Here is a 20,090-nt window from a genome sequence, read left to right on the forward strand (position 1 = left end):
TTACCTGAGAGCTTCATAAGCAGGTCAGTGGCCGTCTTGGTCGTGATGTCAGGGCTGAAAAGGGAGGCTGTGGTTGGACCACTTGGACTTGACCGGACCCCGACTCCTCCCCCGACTCCAGGAAGGTCCAGGGAGTTGGCACTGCTGCTAGGACGCTCCCTGCAGATGCTAAAGGGGGACAGCACAGAAAGGTCTCTCTCCTGTGGCTCCTCCTTAATGTGGACATGATTGGAGGAAGCCTCGACTGGAGGGGACGTCTGCTGAGTGTCTGAGTGCAGCGGGGACACCTCGGCCCCTCGCAGGTCTGCGGAGCCGCTGTCACCTATCAGGGAGCCCTCACCCTCCGTGTCAGTGGTGAGCTCTTCTTTCACCTTGACGTCCGTGCGAGGGAAGTGCTGATGGCAGCGCATGTGAAGCTTTAGGCTGAAGTGACGGGAGGAGGTGAAAGGGCAAAGTTCACATTGAAATGTCTCACCTCGGTCCTGGTGCTGATGTACCTGGAAGAGAAGAACACATTTGGATATCAAACCACTACTTTTCTTTTGTAGAGTGGACACAAAGACAACAGTATTGGGCTGCAGGAGCTCCATTTGAGTTCAAATGTAACTTTATTTGAGCACATTTCAAATTCAGGGCTCAGTTTACATACTACTCATATTTTAAAGGTTCCACCAATTGAAATTATTCCAAAATTGACGTTACTCCGACTAAAAGCATTGAAACCGCTTTACCATTAAATTAATTATAAATAGTTTAATGTGAAAACTTGCATATAGGTAGTACATCACACAACAGGATTTTTGCTTAATTTTGGTAATAAATGAGATGTCCATAAACATGCAGTAAACCTGAAAAAACCTGTATCTCTTTCATCACGGGTACTGATTAGAGGCTGATATATATATATATATATATATATATATGTACACACACACACATAGATACATACATACATACATACATATATATACACACACACAGTTCTGTGCATAAGTTTTAGGCGGCTGTTAGATTTGTTGTTTCTGCAGCGTTGAAATGAACATGCATATTTATTTCTCAGTCTCTTTTCTTCAGATACAACAAGAAAATACAGGAAATATGTGCACAGCCTTAAAAGACACACAAAAAACTTAAGTAAATGGGTCCTAAAGGGTAAAGTCAGTATTTAGTGTGACCCCTGACCCCATGACAAGAAGCAGAAAAAAACGTTAGAAACATCTGACATGTGTTGAATGAAACCTGGAATAAAAAATTATCAAGTGAATGCCAAAATTTCATCTTGTCTGAACAAAAGGATTAAAGACATGTTAAGTGTAAAAGGAAGGTCACACTAAATACGACCACTTTGGTTTATAGAAGCTGTGTTTTTACTGAAACTTTGGTTTTTTCTGCTGTACATACTTTAGTTTGTTCAGTATGTACATACTAAACATATGTTTAGTATGTACATACTAAAGTATGTAATCCTTTTGTTCAGACAAAATGAAATTTTTGGCATTCACTGTCTGATTTTTTTATTCTAGATTTCATTCAACACATGCCAGATGCTTCTTTTTCTGCAATCAAATTTTTATTTTCATTTTCATTTCCATTTAACAAATTAAGTCCAACAGAGGTATTTCAGGGGAAACAATATTACTGGAACGGATTCTCAGAACAAGAATACCAACAGTAGGCCCAAGACATAAGAACGTGTCATGGAATACCATAGAACACAGTGATAGTATGATAATAAGTTTATTACAAAGAAAATATTAATTACACACAAAAAATTGGAGACAACACACGCAGCACATGCCAGGTGTTTCTAACGGCTTTCGCTGCTTCTTGTCATGGGGTCAGGGGTCACACTAAATACTGACTTTAACCTTTAGAACCCATTTAGTTCAATTTTTTGTGTGTCTTTTAAGGCTGTGCACATATTTCCTTTATTTTCTTGTATCTAAAGAAAAGAGACTGAGAAATAAATATGCATGTTCATTTTAATGATGCAAAAACAAATTAAAGGCAGCCTAAAACTTTGAACAGTACTATCTGTCTGTCTATCTATCCATCATCTACCTATCTACCTAGCTATCTATGCGTACATACACACATACTCACCTTCATGTGGGACTTGAGATTGTCTTTGCGTGCGCAGCGGAAAGGACACAGGGGACATTGGTGGCTTTTCAAGCCTGTGTGGATGACCATGTGTCTCTTCCAGTAGCTCTTACGCTTGATGACCAGCCCACACACAGGACACTGAAATGGTTTGCCACCATCCTCTGGAGAGCCTAAGAGGGGACCACAGGTCACTGTTACCATGTAGAAAGAACATTCAAGGAGTTTCACAAGCTAGTCATCAGTTTTATAGTGCATGGCACAATTCGCTATTTTGCTGAAATGCACCTTTTCCACTGTAAAGAAGGAAAATCAACCCCTTAAGGTCTATGCTACTGTAAGTCAGACAGTGCTCAGATCTGTGAGAGACAACTTGTGCACATCTAATAGTGAGGACCATCAAGGGAATTGCCAGCTGGAAGCAATGGAACAATGGAAGTAAAAACTCGAGCATGTTTTAGTATCTCGATTATTGTTGTTGGCTTCATATCCGGCATCCATTACTGTTTAATTGGTCTTATTAGAAAGAGGCATGATTGCATTACAAATTCTACAAGGGCCTGTCAGGATGGCTTCATAAGTATTCCAGTGCTGTTCCTTGAAAAACATCTGGTAATCAGTGTTTGGTGAAATTACTGTGCTCAGCCATTCATTGACCTGAGGTGTAAAACCTCGAGACTGCCTATTTGCAACAATAAACCACCATCTGCGGCCCAACCTCTCCAAGCACAGCAGAGATCACAATGCAAAAACGACTTCTGCTTACTCCAAGTTGAGGCGAGTGAAGCAGAAATAAAACAGGAGTGTGGAAATGTCTGAGTGTAGTGCCTTTATCCTGATACTTAACATGTCTGCTTCCTGTGCAGTCCGTGTATTAGAAAAAAATGAATGAGCTTTCCATATATATATATATATATATATATATATATATATAGATATAGATATAGATAGATATAGATATATATGCAGAACACACCAGTGCAAGCACAGTTTTATAGTGGAACCGACAAGGGACGACAATAAAACAAGACATGACAGTCAATAATCAAGGTCACATTTTTCAGTCTGGCGACCAAACAACTACCTGCATTTTTACAGCGCTGCTCGACCTTGACGGCTTGCGGGTTAGAGCAGACCCCCTTTTTAGCATGCAGATCACAGAATATTACATCGACTGCCTCATCTGTCTGAAGTCAATTTGATCCAGCCATTTTAGATTTGGCGAGGTTGCGACACAATCCCTCAAAAGTGCCCATCCATCTTGCTGAAAAACATTCTGTTCTCCCTAAAGGCTACTTAGTTAGAGCCTGCACTTTCAAGCTTCCCTGTGCAAGAGTGAAATCTGTGTGTGCACTTGTGTTTGGGTTATATGTCTGTGTCTGCTTACACACTTACAGAATATACTGCACGGCCATTTGTGAGCAAACTGAGAGAGAGAGAGAGAGCGAAAAAGAGAGGGATCAAGAGAGAGAGAGAAAGAGAAGTGTGTGCGCATCTGTATCCAGTCAGTGGAAAGTATGATGTGTTTGGCCTTAAGTCTGGTGTGCTGATCAGTGCAGAGGGCTCTGGTTAGCGGGGGTTGAAGCCAGGAGGAAGCTGCCGAGATGGATATGGACTCCAGGGCTCCCCACTGTGCCGAGCGCACACTGACGGCCCCCTTTTGGCAGCACGCACATCCGAGCACAAACGAGCTGGTCTGGGAAGGCAGTGAGGTCTCAGTCGGAACCCCCCGTTGAGCCCACAGACCATTTCCCAGACTAGAAGGCCAGCCAGGGCTGTTTTCTCTCGGCTGTGCTCTCTGCTCGACTGACAGTTAAGCTGAAGCTACACTGCTCCCCTACTTCAGCGCCAGTGAGGTGAGAACAAAACCATTACAAAACTAGAGAAAACATGTCAGGGAAGTTCAGAATTGTGCTTTTTCTGAATTTTGGCGACAAGTAAACCTGCTATTCTACCACTAGTATCAGAGACATTTATCCATCTGGAATCATTGCAGTCTTACTTTGTAGGTCATCGGAACCAGTTAAAATTTTCTTTGATGGAAAAAGTGGCTTACATTATTTGATAAATACTGAAAAGGAAGAATATTATCAGATGTGGAAATACTTTTGTTGGAGGTCAGGTAAATGTATTATTTCTCAAAATGGTGAAAGAGGATTTTAAAAAAAACATGTACAAATGAAGTTCAGATGAGATGATCTTGACCCCTCAGATTCTGTATCTCTATTCTCAACATAAGGTCAATGGATTGCATTGTACCTTCTTCAAGCTCAGGTATTATTCTGTTTAACACAAGGCAGCATCTGACACATCTTTCAGCTGACCATACACATATTCAAAACTTAAGTTTTTTATACTATGGGTTCTTCTATTTATTTCAATATTTAAACACAAATGGTAAATGGCTAATGGTATAGACATGCTCAGGCCAACTAGTCGGCTCCAATTAATGTAAGGGAGCATACTTGGTTACCACAGAACCTCTATCTATCTATCTATCTATCTATCTATCTATCTATCTATCTATCCATCTATCCATCTATCCATCTATCCATCTATCCATCTATTTGGGGCTCATACTGCAATCACAATGTCTCAAATAATCTTAATATGTTTTACTTCACGATTAATACAGATTACTTCCTAAAACATATTCAAAATTGAGATTGACATTAATGCAAGGCTATAAAATAAGATAAAAGTAAGGCTACATAATCCAATCAATTTTTAAGACCTGCCAAAATGTATTAAAGAGAATGGCCTAAATTTTAGATTGTAGGATTTAAAGACTAAGGTTTTTAGATTAGTACCAACAGAAACCTTGCATTCATTAAATGAAATGTGCTGACACTCATTCAACTATATGGGATGCATTAAAAGAAACAAATGACCAAGAAACCAAATATAATCTACTCATATCCAAATTTACTTCTTCAGTGTTAAAATGTCATTTTTACAGTTAATCTGAATTACCTGCTTGGCTGTTGGGCTTGCCTCTGCCCTTTGGAGTGGAGGGCAACAGCAACTCAAGACCCTGGGTTGGTGTGGAAGGTGTTGGTGCCTTCTGGTTCTTGTCCAGCAGGGGCTTCACATCCTCTTGGAGGACCCCGGCAGGCGTTAGAGGGGAACCCTCTTTCTTCTCTGCCATTAAGTTTCCTGCTGCCCTGGCAGCCACCTCTTTGAGCAAGGCAGCAGAGGAGGTCATTGACACGAGTGAAAGAAAAGAACTTGCTGAGGCTTGGTGGTCAGTGGCAGCACTGGCCGTCGATGAGGCTTGGCTCCGCTCGCTTACTTTCTTGGAAAGTGCAGCAAGAGTGGAGCTAGCCGACTGCGGGCTGAACGGAGAGTTGAAGGTATCGAAGCGCACCACGTCGTCTCCTCGACCACCTCCTCCTAGAGTGGGCACCGCGGATGAGGTGGACGAGGAAGAGGTCGTTGAAGAGGAGGCCACAGCATTCTTGTCTTGAAGTACGGCGTTTGCAGCGGCTTTTAGTTTCTGAATCGCAGAGTCCGGGGACAAGCTGGAGCCACAAGGTGTAGAGCAGCTGGCCGGTGGCCATTTGTCTGCAACTCCTGCCCATACAAAGCCACTGCCGTTGCTAGAGGTGACAGAGTTAAAGGGGTCAAGGGGCTCTTGCTTGATGTTAGTAACTGAGGGTGCCAAGGAGGCTGGTGAGGCCGAGCCGCTGTTGTTGTTATTTGCCAGTTTTCGAGCAAGAGCACTTAACTGTTGAGCATGATGGGAGGATGGGGAAAGGGTCAATGGTGGGGCTAGACCTATTGGAGGAGACTCTCCCCCAGCACCTCCCCGAGACGCCCCCCGACTTAGGAGCTCCCCACTGTCAAGCTTCAGCGACCCAGCCTCTAGGAGGCGTCGCAGGTTGCTGCTGAGGGGTTTTCCTAGAGCACGAGACGCCGCCTCCCCATACAGTGACGACACCACAGAAGAGAGCGTATCCTGGGCTGAAAACGCACCTTCATCCAGTCCGAGAAGGTCCAAACTGGTACGATGGACGGGTGTGGGGCAACCCAGTGAGCTCTCACCTCCACAGGTATCACGGTCTCCGGACCCGGTGCTGACTCCAGGCTGTTCATCTGGAGAAGAGACCCGGGGCAACAGGAGCTCATCCTGAGTATCTCCGTAGGACGACGACTCAGAGCGTGTGTCAGAAGCATTCCCAAACCAGCCTTCCTCCTCCACAGGACCACCGTCAGGCCCTCCTTCCTCATTACTGTCCAAATCTAGAAAAGAGAGGACATTCAGTTTACATGAGAATAGACACAAAACCTATCAGACACTATGACAAAGATATCAACATGTTGCTCTGGAGAACAGTTACATTAAGCAAAATGTTCCAGTTTGAGAACATCACACAGTAAGAGTTAAGTAGAGGACATATTCATCCTCTGGCTGAGTGCAGACAGCTTTTATCATTAAAAAATACTATTACTATTCACTAGTAGTTTCCACTCTTTCTTGTTTAATGTTTCTGAGCAATCTGTACCATGTGAAAGCCTAAGTGGGATTTCAGAACATTCACAGAACAATAACACATCTAAAACCAATAGCCAAACATAGCTAAAAAGGTGCAAAAATACACTTCAGTGCTCACCGCATCCGGGAGACCACATAAATAACCTCAGAAACAAAATCAACCTTTTTCTTATATAACGGTAGCCTTCCACATGGTGTATCCAAGATGTTCGAGTAATTTAAAATTTTCTGTCCTTTTTTAACCATATTTTTCCCACCCTTGGTCTGGAAGAGTCTAGTAAAGGGGTTACCATGACAACGGGTCCTTCTGGGAGGCTAGACAGCAAAGATTAGGGTAATGGAGGTTACAGAACTAGATTAATATTCATGAGCCTGCAGATACCACCGGGGAGCCAATAAGGATAGGGTTAAGGTCACCAAGGGTCATTAATATACACTTCATGTATCAATATTCATAAGCAAAACATTACAGCTTGCCAGACAAGGGCGAACAAAGAAAAGTGAATATTCCTGATACATATTAACAAACCTCCATAAGAATATGTCAAAAGCACCAAGCCTGGGCAAAACAAAATGTCAAAACTGGATTTTTTTCCCCCTGTCTTTGGGTTACTGTACACAACCTTACAAAATATCAGATAAAACAGAACTGGCTGAGATTTGAGAAAAGTGGATATGCATGAATACAGCTGCAAAAATATGAGCCGATGAAGTATTTTTCTAACTTTCCTCCACACCGACATACTGTACATACTGTATATCCATACACACCAAAGCTGTCTTCACCCTTCGTGACCCTGACAGAGGCCTGGTGGGTCTGCTCTCTGTTTACAGGCAAAGGCAGAACGGTTGCTAGGCAACCCAGCCCAGCAACCTGTTGGGATCATTAGAGTTGGCTGACATCTGGCCAGCGTGGCTCACCGCTGTCCACGAAGGTGACCACAATCACAACCCAGTATGACTGCTACACTCCTACAGCAATGGATATCAAATAGGGTTCCACACACTTCCAACATCTGCCTGTTTCACACACACTAAGATGTTACACATTAAAGTTACACACGAGCACTCAGAGAACATGCCAAATGCCAAAAACAAAAGCCAGCAGGTTATGCAACATTATTTCTTTAATGGCATTACCAAAACTGCCAAGAATCCAAGCTTGAGGAGTTCACATGAACAAATGTTTAAAGACATGATCCTGATTGGCATGTCTCTCCTCATTTCTGCTGGTGGAAGAAAACTATAAAACACAAGCGGTAACCTAGGGCCTACATTATATTCAGAAAAAAAACTTAGATGACTCTGTATACATTTCAATATGAAAAAAGCCAGGAATTTTCAACAGACGACTTATTTGAAAGAACATAAAGAAAAAGAAAGAGAGACTTTTGCATGTGAACTTATTTCCTTGAACTTCACTGTGCTCTACGGTTGGTTTCAACACACCACATGCTAAAGTATAAGAGTGCTGTGACTCATCATCCAAAGTGATTTTGGAGGGAACTTAAAGAGTTAGATTAGTTTTAAGAACTGGTTAGCTCACCATGAAGGTATTGTCAACACTGTACCTGTCCTCATCAACTTACTACTTTCTTCTTTTTCAGTGTTTTTCTCCTGTTCGTTACACATTTTCAGATGTGGACAAAATGAAAACAAAGTGCAAGACCAAGGATTGTCAGATTACCTGATCAAGAATGGTTGTGATTTGTGGCTCAGTACGTCAGTGTCATACAGAATTCTGACCCCATGGTAATCTGACCCCCGGGTCACTGGAAATCTGACCACCAGGTCACTTTTCTATGAATTGTGAAAATTGTGGTCAATTTTCTAGCATGGAAAACTGCCTCATCCCATAGAATTTCGACTCCTTAAATGAATTTGTACTGTTTAGAGTTTAGGTTAGTTTATTTCAGACACAGACATAATACAAAACATATGGAACAAAAATAAAAATAATAATAATAATAAACAATACACAAATAAAAAAAATCAAACGACAGAAAAATAATAATAATAACGACAAACAATACACAATACACTGTGTGTTAATAAAAATGTTTTAATACATTTCTATATTATAATAAGATTAAATATATGTGTAAATTTTAAAGTTTCACCAGAAACTACTAAATTAATAAATTCATATATCCATTGAAGTAAATAATCTGTGTTCATTTTTAGAGTTGCTGGACATCATAGACATGAAATCTACCCTAAATTATGAAAAAATAGGTTTTATGTATTTATGTAGTTGTAAGATATAATGTCTTGTGACCTAGGTCACTTTTCCATGCTATAAAATTTTGACCCTTTGCCTATTTCTATGTTTTATTATGTAGTTGTAAGATATAATGTAGGTCACTTTTCCAACAATACCTTACAATACTCTTTTAATATGATAGTTATAATCATCTCATCATATTGTAAATGCTGTAAATGCATAATTATGTTGCACTGAAGATTGTACCAGTGTATATATTTGTAATATCAAGTGCTTGTACATTTGTGCAATGCATGACTGTTAACACATTTTTGTGCTTTTCATGACATGTTTTGTGTTTATATATACTGTAAATAAACTTTTTTTTTTTTTTTTTTTTTACAAATTTGGTGATTTATTGGGGATGGGTCATTTTTCCACAAGGGGTGTCAGAATTCTATAATAGAAAACTGACCCCACAGGTCACTTTTCTATCTGAACTTTAAAAAAAAAAAAAAAAAAAAATTCCATGTATCCACAAATTGGACTATGCTCATCAGCAGATCGCTCCTGTAGATTAATAAATGTAAAAAGGAACTGTGAGTTTTCCTTTTATAATGAGCAGCAGGAGGTTTCAGCATGACACGTTTGAGTTTATTGGCCTTACTTGACATTGTATACCTTACAATGTGACTATTGCATGTGTGTATATTGCGATGACTATGGTGATACTGTGCAGCCCTATTGTGAACCCATAATTTTAATACTCCTTCAAGCCATTTTGCCACCTGAGTAGGGTTAACAGAAGTGAAAAAAGAGAGAGAGAGGGAGAAAGAGCCAGTGAGTCATGCAGGGCAGGGCTTGACCCATTTCCATGTGACATGCGAAAAGCAGCAAGAGCCACTAATGGCTGTAATGTGGTTAGAGGAAAATCGCTAGATTGCTGACCCAAGGTCTCAGGTTTGAGGCTGAACTCTCTTGCATCCCAAGTTCATTCTTAAACCTCAGGGTTAGGTGCAACTGAATGCAACGCTACACCAGCGGGCTTCAAGCAGAATGCTACAGTGCACTGATGCACTCCACTACCAATGGCTTTGTGTGACACAGGCGAGCTACCCCGTGGGCGGAATGACATTTCCCAAGGTCATGGTCTAGGCCCAAACTCTAAGGGGGCTTCGTCTGAGCTTTGTACTCATGACTGATGCTCGATGCCCACTACCAAACGCAGTGGGACAAACAGATTAACTACAAATAAACAGCAAAGAGTGTGGTTTAAATCCAAGTCATTCCTACACTGCATTTTTCCTGACACACATTCAACTCCTTTGCCTTCGGTACAGTCAGCGGCTCTGCGACAGTAACTGCAACACCCCCCACCCCCCTTCCCCTCCGAGTGATGGAGGCATGGAAATACGGGCTGAGGCGACGAGCGTCTGCTACTGAAGGGGAACCATTTAGCGGTGTAATGGCGGGGATGACTTGCATGTTGAGACAAACAGCTGCAGGGTGCTCAGCAGTCTGGATCTGTTATCACTCACACGCAAGTGATTCAGTGGCGCAGCGTTTTCTCTCTGGGCCACGGAGATGTATAGCGCCACCACATTACTGAGAAAGAGAGTCAAAACAAGTCAAAGTGCAAGCCGAGGCTACATAAAGAGGAGGCCAAAAGGCTACACGACCAGCTGGAGTAAACCGCCTTGAGCTTGACCAGAGATGTACAGAGCACCGGAGCTAAATATATTTTGATGTAGCTCATCTGAAACTTTGGAGACATGTTGTGTTAACCTGTCACAAAAATAGGAGACTGAGAATCTACAGCCTGTAACACAGTTGGAGATAGCAGGTAGTGGATTTGTTCGTTGTTTTACCACACAGTGCTGTCAACAATCTCCATTCGTGAACTTGGCAGGATTACTTTGGCCTTGGCTTTTCTAGGGCAGAGAGAGTTATGTGCATGTGTGTGTGCATGCAGTTTTGGATGTAGATGTAACAGTGTTAGACAATTAAAACAAAAAGTGTATTTATAAATTACACATTATAAATTGAATTATATTCTGTTACAGTTAAGAAAAAACAGAATTAAATTACAATGTTACAGCTGATATTGCCGTTAGGTCTGTGTAATGGCACGAATCTGGCAATCTAATGCATGTCATAATCCAGGTGTTACAAGTCAGTATGCGAGTCGGTTATATATTGCAACATTTCCAATCTAATTTTTAGGAAAAGTGTCATAGCATAAAGACTACATCACCTCTCCCACCTTTCACCAGTCAACATCATAGCAATATTTTTTGTATAATCTGTGAAAAGTAATTATACTTGCCTTTATCGGTTAAAAAAGTTCTTGCAAGATTCTTTAGGTAAACAAAATAAGACAAAAAACAAAGATGTGTGATATTCAAGTAGTTTGAATTACACCCACATCAGCATTATTAACTCTTGGAAAATGTAAAGTGTTAAAGTGTTTTTTTATTACTATGCAAAGATTCTTCCATTTCCATTTAAAATCTGTGTGTAGCCTCGGAATTTTCTGTAAATAAAAAAGCATTGAAAAACTCATTGAAGGTCCAGAGTCAAAAAACTGTGAACAGTACCCAGCCCAATAGACAGTTCTATCATCACTCAGCATTGCGTTGACCTAAATGTAGGTCAGTGGAATGGTTTGAGGGTATGGTTCCATTTTTTGTTTGTTGAGGGGGTTGTGCTTTAAAATATAATCATTAAAATCGAGTCATACCAATCTTATTTGAAATGATTACAAAATTATATTGAACTTTTCATAAAAATTTTATTGTGCTCAGTGTTGATTACTGTTTCAAGGTCTAAGTCAGAATTAATGTGTTCCAGAAACAGCTTTTCTGTCCAGTTTAAAACATTTCTTAGAAAATAAATCATACAAAACAACTTCAATTCCTGCAATGTATTACATTTCAACAGTCATTTCCTTAATAACACAAAGCATGCACATACTTCAAGTTCAGTCCAGGAGTAAAGCAAGATTTTGTTGTCACACTGAATGGTCACAAGTAAAGAGAGTTCAAGTAAAAGATGAGCAACGGACTGGAGTAAAGGTAGGTCAGGAGGTCACCGACCACATGACTTGTGTTAGGCTGCTGACTAACATATTCCCTCTCTCTCTCTCGTTCTCTGTCACACACTCTCACACACACAAAGCTATTTTGTAACTTAGCCAGGCATGAAAATTGGCCTTGCTGACCCCAGGCCTGAACAGGGGTAGGGGGAGTGAGGGGGGCTGGGGAGGAGACGTGAAGGCAATGGAAGGAAGGGACAGATAGAGGGATGGTTAAGGGAGGGGTTGATTTGGCTGGACAGGAAAGAAGAAGAGGCCATTAGCCGATTAAGGCTGGACAGGGGTGCATCAATACTGTGCCGATGTCAAAAGGAGAGTCATGCTCATGAGCTAATATAGCAATGAGAAAGAGAGACAGAGACAGGACAGAGAGAGACGGCGCAGGTCAGGGAATCACTAAAAACACACAGACTGCTGACCACAAAGCCATAAAAAGTGAGATAACATAAAAGACTACAACACCACAGCATACCAGGACTAAAGCCATCACATTCTGAGAAAAAAAATGATTAGTCTTAGATGTCTATTGCTGTGTGTGAGGAGGGGGGGGGGGGTGTGATAGTGGTGTGTGTCTTTGGGTTGGGTTAAGGAGGTAGGGCATGGGGTGAGGACACAGGAAGAAGAAGGGATTGAGTATGGATGTAGTGAGGAAGGAGCTGCGGCGGTAATTAAGTGTCCGGCTGAGTCCTGGTGGGGGTTGCCACAGCCGCGGGCTATGCTAATGAGCACGCCCGGCGGTCAGGGCTGCCTTATTAGCGCTCGCTGGACAATATGGTGGGAGCGTCGCTCTACTGGTGGGCTCACGTCTCTGCAAATGACTAACAGTCCTCTCGAGGAGGAAGGTAATTCCATTAATTGGGACACACCGGATCAGGATTGCTTCCCTTCCCTTTTCCATAATCTCTCACTTGCTTGATCTCATTCACGCCCACAAGCTCCTTTTCTGCCCCCCCTTTATCCCACTCCCTCTACCTGACTGAGAATGCAAATATTAAAAATAAACAAATAAATAAATAAAACACAGATGCTCTAAAATAAATCCAGCTGGATGTGTGGGAGCTAGCAGACACTCACCCCCCCCCTCGAATAAATTTATGCGCTATCAATCTGTTAAATGCTGTTGTTCTTCTGCAGGAGCAACAAGATAACTGCTCCCAAGTTTGTACATGATGTAATTTTCATTACAAAGTTGATGAAACATGACAGCCAACAAGGGAACAAGCTAGACGGGTGCGATCACTGAGGAAAAAAAAGTCATACAGCACAGTAGGTAACTTTTCTTTTACTCTGTAAAGGTACAATGAAAAATTTAACCTATTAAATACTTGGAGAGATGGCACACTGATATCTATAAATATCAGAGGCTCAACCAATAGTGTGTTTTTTAAGGGTGGGATAATAATAAAAGGTGGTTTGGAACAGGAAAAAGGTGATGAAATTAAGTCTCTCTAATTAGAAGCTGGCTAACCACTACACTAAAAACACCGTAACAACGTAATAAACACCAAAAGAAATAAATAGACCTGGATCACTGAACATCATGACTTTAATGCTTTCTGGATGATTTTACCATAACCACTATGACTTACTACTTTTATTACTACTTTCTACTGTTACTGCTTTACTGTGTATTGAGCTACTGTTCAATGTAAATAAAGTTCCTTTTCTTTTCAAACTCAACTCAAAGTAATGAACTGAATATCAGCTTAACCATACAAACTAGGTGTAGCCTAATTATTTTTTTTTTTAGCCATTTTTCCCATAAAGTCAGTAATTCCACTTAAAAAGTACTTGTAGAAAGGTGCTTTTATACTACTTAAGAAAACAGCATTAGTATTAAACCTTAATTTAAAATTTGGCTAAATATTTAAACATCATTGTAGCAATTTATTAGTTTGAAGCAATGCTTTAATCCAACGAAAAGTAAAACCTCCCTGTGTTGATCAATGTTTGTGTTAAACATTTCAACATTGCGAAATCTTATCCAGGAACACACACTTTTTGACTGTCCTTTTCCAACCCCAACTTCCTCTGCAACCCTGTAGTCTGTGACAAAGACATAAAGAGCCCATCTTTTAGTCGGAATCTGAGGTGAGGCGATACTCTCACTGAGGATCAGGGTTCAGGCAGCAGTGCTATATATAATGGTGGTTGAGTCGTATTGAAATGTAGTGCAAATTACCATCTGTGTATTTTCGGCCTTGGCCTCCGTGGTTTGTGGGCACTTTGGGCGGCATGCCAGAGGTGAAACAGGAAGGAGAAGTGTTCTTGGAAGAGAATGAGACGACTGAGAGCCCCAGACCTCTGAAATTCCTCATTGCAGATGAAGTGCACTTTACCCCCTGGTTTATTTTTCCCTTCCATTTTTAGCATCTCATGTAAAAAGAGAATAAAAAGAGAAAAAAAAATCCTGCTCATAACCTCAGATGTGTCATCAAAGCTATGGACCTAAACTGCTGGAGGCAGAGAAGCGGTATGTCTGTTGCATCTTTGCAACAGAAACTAGCACATTACAAGATTGTGACTACACAGGACAACTAAAATCAGATTAGTCAAATTATTTTCCTACACTAATATGACTTAAATTGGAAATGGAATTTAGCATACCACTCACATCCTGCGCACAAGCCATATATGCTAACAATTTTCATCATATAGGCTATTAATCTATTGTACATGTTTTGTATTATGATAGTTTTTTTGTTTGTTTGTTTTTAAAGAAAATCATCACATTAAATGCAAAATACAACGAAATCTTTCAAAAACAGCTTTCTATTGGCTGATTAATTGTTACAGCTTTACAGTTTATTAAGTCAACAATTGTTTCATACAGAAAGATGAGTCACAGCATGAAAGTTAAATGAGGAAGTCTGTTTCATGTGTAGCTGCGCTGGCCAACTATGTACTTTTTGTGTACCATTTTGTGACAGAACTTCCAATGTACATGCAACAACATCCATGATATTGTGCTGATATGCTGTGAGAACCATCTTGTTTGTTTACTAATAAACCAAACCTATAGGTACGGCAATTTCAAAACTTTCTCACTTAGAAGCAGTCTCACTAAACAATAAGGTCTGTCATTCTGGCAATAATAAGCAGCCCAAGCTTGAAAGCAAACTGCATTACCAAGCTAATGACACTAATTGGTGAGTGAAACCAGGCCAAAGTGTGCTGTCACTGTCCCAAAACCCTCCTCAGATTGTTTGAAACATGCATTACCCTCAAGGCTGTCAACCACAGTAGACAAAGGGCTGTTGCTTTCTGATCATTGCATCAAACTATCACAGAGTTTCAAGCTTTTCCCTATGTAACAATATCAGGACACCAAATAGATATGCGTCCACAACTGGTTTTGTATCTGGACTCCATAGCTCATCTTTTCACAAAACATTTCACACAAACTAAAAATGCAGAGTGATAAACACCAGTCAGAATGGTGCATTTATGTGCGAGGACATAAATTGGGAAACCTACATACGTATTGACGAATTCTGTAGTGTGCGAACATGAAGCTGTTTCAAAGCGAATACTCATTTCACCGTTTTATCTTGGCCAAAGAAATCACACTATGCCTTCTGTGAGCTTGGTTAACAAAAACACCATCGGCATCACCGAATATTCATGATTAAAGAAAAATCTTGTGAGGTCGGTACTCAAGTCTTACGATCATTTTGATTTAGATATAACCTACGTCTTGTTCTTCATAAATGAATTAACTCTATGAATTTACCTGTCACGGGAAAAGCAAGACTGTGATATATTAATGGGACTGGCTACAAGTAAGGACAGCGTAGAGGAGAATGGATCACTGCCACAGCAAAGAGGCGAGCACTTAACAGGCTTTTAATGTGAGGAATACCAAGTCCAGCCGTCTGGGCCTTGGCATTGGTTCGGTCAGTCAACAGGCTTGGGGTTAATTTTCATCTCCAAACTCTGAGCCTGTAATGTATACTTCATTATGAATAACTAGTGTCCATTCATTTCAATTATCGTAGCTTCAAATGCACTGGTAAATAATTTAAACAACCATTAGAAAAGTAGATCTTCTGCCCTAAAAGGTACACATATTTTATCTTCGAAAGCAACCAATATGGAGCAATCTGCTACATAATACATTTGTGGCGCAGGTACATTATGCTACATGGAGGTCTAGAAATAATGACAGTTCTAAAAGTCAGATTAGTATTTAAGTATCACGTGTGCTAGATGTCAAAGGTCAAGTACACTATGCAGTACCTGCAAAAGGTTAGGTTTGCCTTTATGGAAGTCAATTATATGCTGTTGATAAATGCTGGTAAGAGTATATGAGTCAGTGGAAGAGTATATTAAACTACTGAGTATTTCTGTGGGGTATTATACTGCATGGAGCATATAGTTCATTTAATCCCAGCAGTCACATCTGACCAGCCTTCCCTCTCAGTCAACTTGTCATTTAGGTTATCCAAGGTTATCTCATCCTCTTTTTCTTCTGTTTAATGTGCAGTATGTTCTAATATACACACTTTAGTTGCACATTTTCACACAGGTGTACATATTTGTTTTATGTTTTAGTACTAACACAGAACTGCTTTAATTCAAATGAATATAGCCTATTCTAAATGGGAAAGCATTTTCATTGCAATCATGAGTCACATTATAACACTCCATTTATTTTAGATAAAAGAAAGATGCCAAGTCTGCCTGTAACCAGCTACAGTGAGAAGAGTATCCAGTCCAAACAAAAACCTTTTGAAGAAAATCCTTTTTTTTTTTTTAAAGTGTTTGTTTAATTAAAGGATCTCATTGTGGTGGCCTATACACTCAAATAACAACTGAGAAATGTAGCATTGTACAAAAAAAGAAATGAAAAGATTAAATATATTAAAGTCGTGCTAAAAGTGTCCATGAATGCAAGAAAATGTTCCTGTGACAGTCACAATACTGATTATATTTCTAGTAAATAACCATGCACGTTAGGGTATGAAACCATCTTTTAAATTAACTGGTGTCTAAATATTACACATCACTGACCAGAGTTGATTCTGTGAGAAAGAGCTGTTCATATTCATAAAGACTTTAGCTGTTCTATCTGATAGGAATAGGCGTATGTGGGTGGCATCCATCTTTGTGAAACAAAATACAACAGAACACATGCAGCATGCTCTAAAAGATCACATATGGCAGGGAAAAAAAAACTTTGTATACACATGTGGGGAAAAAGGCCTAACATATTTGTGTGAACAGAAGTGTGCATTATTCTTCTATTATTCCTTCTGGTGTGTCTTAACACCTACTTGATAACGTTACATTTCAACTGACATAACCGGATCACTTGGCCTTATTGCAGTACTTAATTTACAGGGTATTACATATTAGACTGGACTGATGGTGTGTATGTGTATGTGTGTGTGTGTGCGTGTGTGGCTTTTGTTACAAAAAACCCAGACGACAGCACAATGATAATCAGTTCATTCCCATTGTAGAAACATGTCAGTAACATTCTTTACTTTTCACTTTTCCCATCTTCTCAAACAGAGTAATTAGCATCTACCCCCCACGGTTCCACTGACATAACTCCCTCACGCTTTTGCTTTATGTCAGGCAAAACTGTCATGAATACAGCTCCAATTACAATTTCAGAGTGGTGGGGGTTGAATGAAAACTAGTAATTATGAACTACTTGACATACTAGTCAGATCTCATGCATTTTCTTTCCCCCATCCGGTTGGCAAAAAGTAACCTCATTCAACCAAAGATGTGGATGTCGCACTAACATTCTCAGGAAGACATTCTTTGGAACAAGTGCTAAAAAGAACAGGCCATCACCCTGCTGCGTAGTTTTCTGGCATACCGAAGCTCCTCACAGAGGTGATTGTGTGTCTGTGGAAGAGAAGTGAGAGAGCGAGTAGGAGGGTGGAAGGTGGGAGTGTGTACAGCGTCCATGTATTGTTTGTAAATCGCCCTACTGGCAAAAGGGACACTCTTGCTCTATAGCAAGACAGTCCGGCGAGGGATACAAAGCAGGGTCTGGTGGGAGGTGGGGGGTAGAGTGAGAGAGGTTGATTCTATATGTGCATGTATGCATGTGAGGGGACAGTGGGCAAGAGCGATGGAGGCAAAGTCTATTAGAGACACTCAGAAAAGGACGGTGGGGGAGAATGAGCAGAGGAGCGGTGAGAGCGGGAGGGAATCTTCAGAATTGAGTGAGAGGGGGGAAGATGCCTTTTTTAATGGCAGTATTGGTTTGATGGCTGTTTGGCAGAGGTGCCCAAGGCAGTGCCTGCTTGGATTTTAGCCTGTCACTTAGGACAGGGACACTAATCAGGATTGGTCCCGGTCCCTACCCCAGGAAAAAAAGGGGGGAGCACTTTCAGGCCATTATTAAAAAAAAGAGAGCGAGGGAGAAAAAGAGGGAGTAAGAGAGGGAGAAGAATTGCTGTGGCACAGCAGGAAATGCTAACCGCTAACCTCATTTACATGCAGGTCCAGGGAGAATGGGGGGGAGCTTATTCCGTTTCCAATCTCCATGTTAAATGCTGGCCAGGGCAGCTGATGGGAATGAGAGGCATTGTTCGCCCCATGCTGCTCCTTCCCTCTCCGTTACACCAATACCTGCCTTGGTTTCTTCAAGGTATAAAAAAAAAGACATTGCCTCAGTAATTTTCAATCTCGACCTGAAATCTATATGAACCTGACATGCTATGTATGCAGCTGTTTACTTTGTGCCTGATTGTGTACTGCAACCAAGCCTCATAGGTCTATCTGTTCTGTCATAACCAGGTTGTGACCTGAGGCTGCCGCATTCAAAGCCATCATTCACCCACTGAGTCTGTTCTGTGGCATAATGATTGCTATGACAACCATCACTTAAAGCCACGGGTAGGTGGAGGAGAGATGTCAGCTTCTCGTCTACTCTTCTGATGATCTCATTTCTGGCTGGCAGGTACAACAAGGTCAAACCACTGAAACTGGAAAAGTGGCTGCTTGCTACATGCAAATGAAAGGAACCGAGTTTCCAAACAATTACACTGCCCCTGTCCAAATCGACATGGGGCTCTGAATAACAACACAAGGTAAGGGGATAAAAAAAAAAAAAGGAAGAAAAAAAAATCAGGGGTGTCAGAGAGCGAGGGATGGTTGTCTTTGGCCAGCAATGAGCACAAAGTCTGGCTGTGCGTGCCAAATGAGGTTTTTAAACGTTTTTTTCTGGGAGGATTTGTGCTAATCTAGAAAACCTTCTGGAGGAAGTGCAAATACATCTGCCGCTGACCACTCCCCTGTAGAGTATGAGGGATTAATGACATGGCAATCTGAACTAACATGGCCCCCATTCAAAACACTCTTGGGGAGTGGGAACATACGGGCAATCATGAGCCGAGCCATCTTTTAAACAGCTCAATACTGACATCCATTCATTATGCCGCTCAGTGTCATTTGTCTAACTTCATTTGTTTCCACTTATGGTTATAGTTCATACACATACCATAAGGTACATAACTGCTCCCACAGAATGAAAAATTCAGTGATGAGCTAATCTCATTAGTATCACAAGGGCAAAAGGAAATGACCAAATGCCCTTAGTAAACAATGAGAGGATGAGACCTAAGAAGATACAGAACCCCTTTTAAACAGACATTTGACAATATTAATGTCATGAAGACCCCTTATTATCCCAGCATTTTGTATTTACACTGAACCAAACTAAGCTGATATAATGACACCCCAGTGTGTGATTTTAGATGGTGTATCACAGGAATGATACAACAACAGCAGCAGTATCTAGTGTGGTGTAGAGATTGTTATAATGTTAGACGTACTACCATACTGGTGTTGTTTTCAATACTGTAGTGATTGGGTCCTCCACTCAGAAGGTAGGAATGCCCGAGATCTCACTGTCTCTACAATTTAAGAATATTTTCAACAATAATTATCTTGTTCCTGCAGGTTAGTGAAGGCTGCTAAATAATTCCTCAGTGGTAATGCACACAATGTATTGTTGGTACATCATGCTAAAGTCACACAACAGCACAAACTAACCAACTGAGGCAGTGCTGGACCAGAAACACCCATGCTCTGTGAGGTAAAATTACTGTTGCTGTCAAGGGAGTCCGGTGGCTTTAGGGTGTCAGTTCCAAATCAGAAAGCACTGTCTGACGGCAAGGTAAGCAGTAAAATATTCTAAATATAGCATACACTTTAACTGACGTGGATTT

The 20,090-nt window shown here is 40.8% G+C and overlaps 1 protein-coding gene across 1 annotated transcript in view; it reads right to left on the reverse strand.

The window, feature by feature from the left end:
* znf827 (zinc finger protein 827) overlaps nucleotides 1-20,090 on the reverse strand; it is a 101,933-nt gene that overhangs the window by 73,270 nt on the left and 8,573 nt on the right. The window contains exons 2-4 of the mRNA XM_030140781.1: nucleotides 5,077-6,345; nucleotides 2,104-2,276; nucleotides 5-497 (exon numbers count right to left, since the gene is read on the reverse strand). Of these exons, the coding sequence (XP_029996641.1) occupies nucleotides 5-497; nucleotides 2,104-2,276; nucleotides 5,077-6,345 (1,935 nt within the window). The remainder of the gene's footprint in view (nucleotides 1-4; nucleotides 498-2,103; nucleotides 2,277-5,076; nucleotides 6,346-20,090) is intronic.

This window comes from Sphaeramia orbicularis, chromosome 1 (assembly GCF_902148855.1).
Source record: "Sphaeramia orbicularis chromosome 1, fSphaOr1.1, whole genome shotgun sequence".
Lineage (NCBI taxonomy): Eukaryota > Metazoa > Chordata > Actinopteri > Kurtiformes > Apogonidae > Sphaeramia > Sphaeramia orbicularis.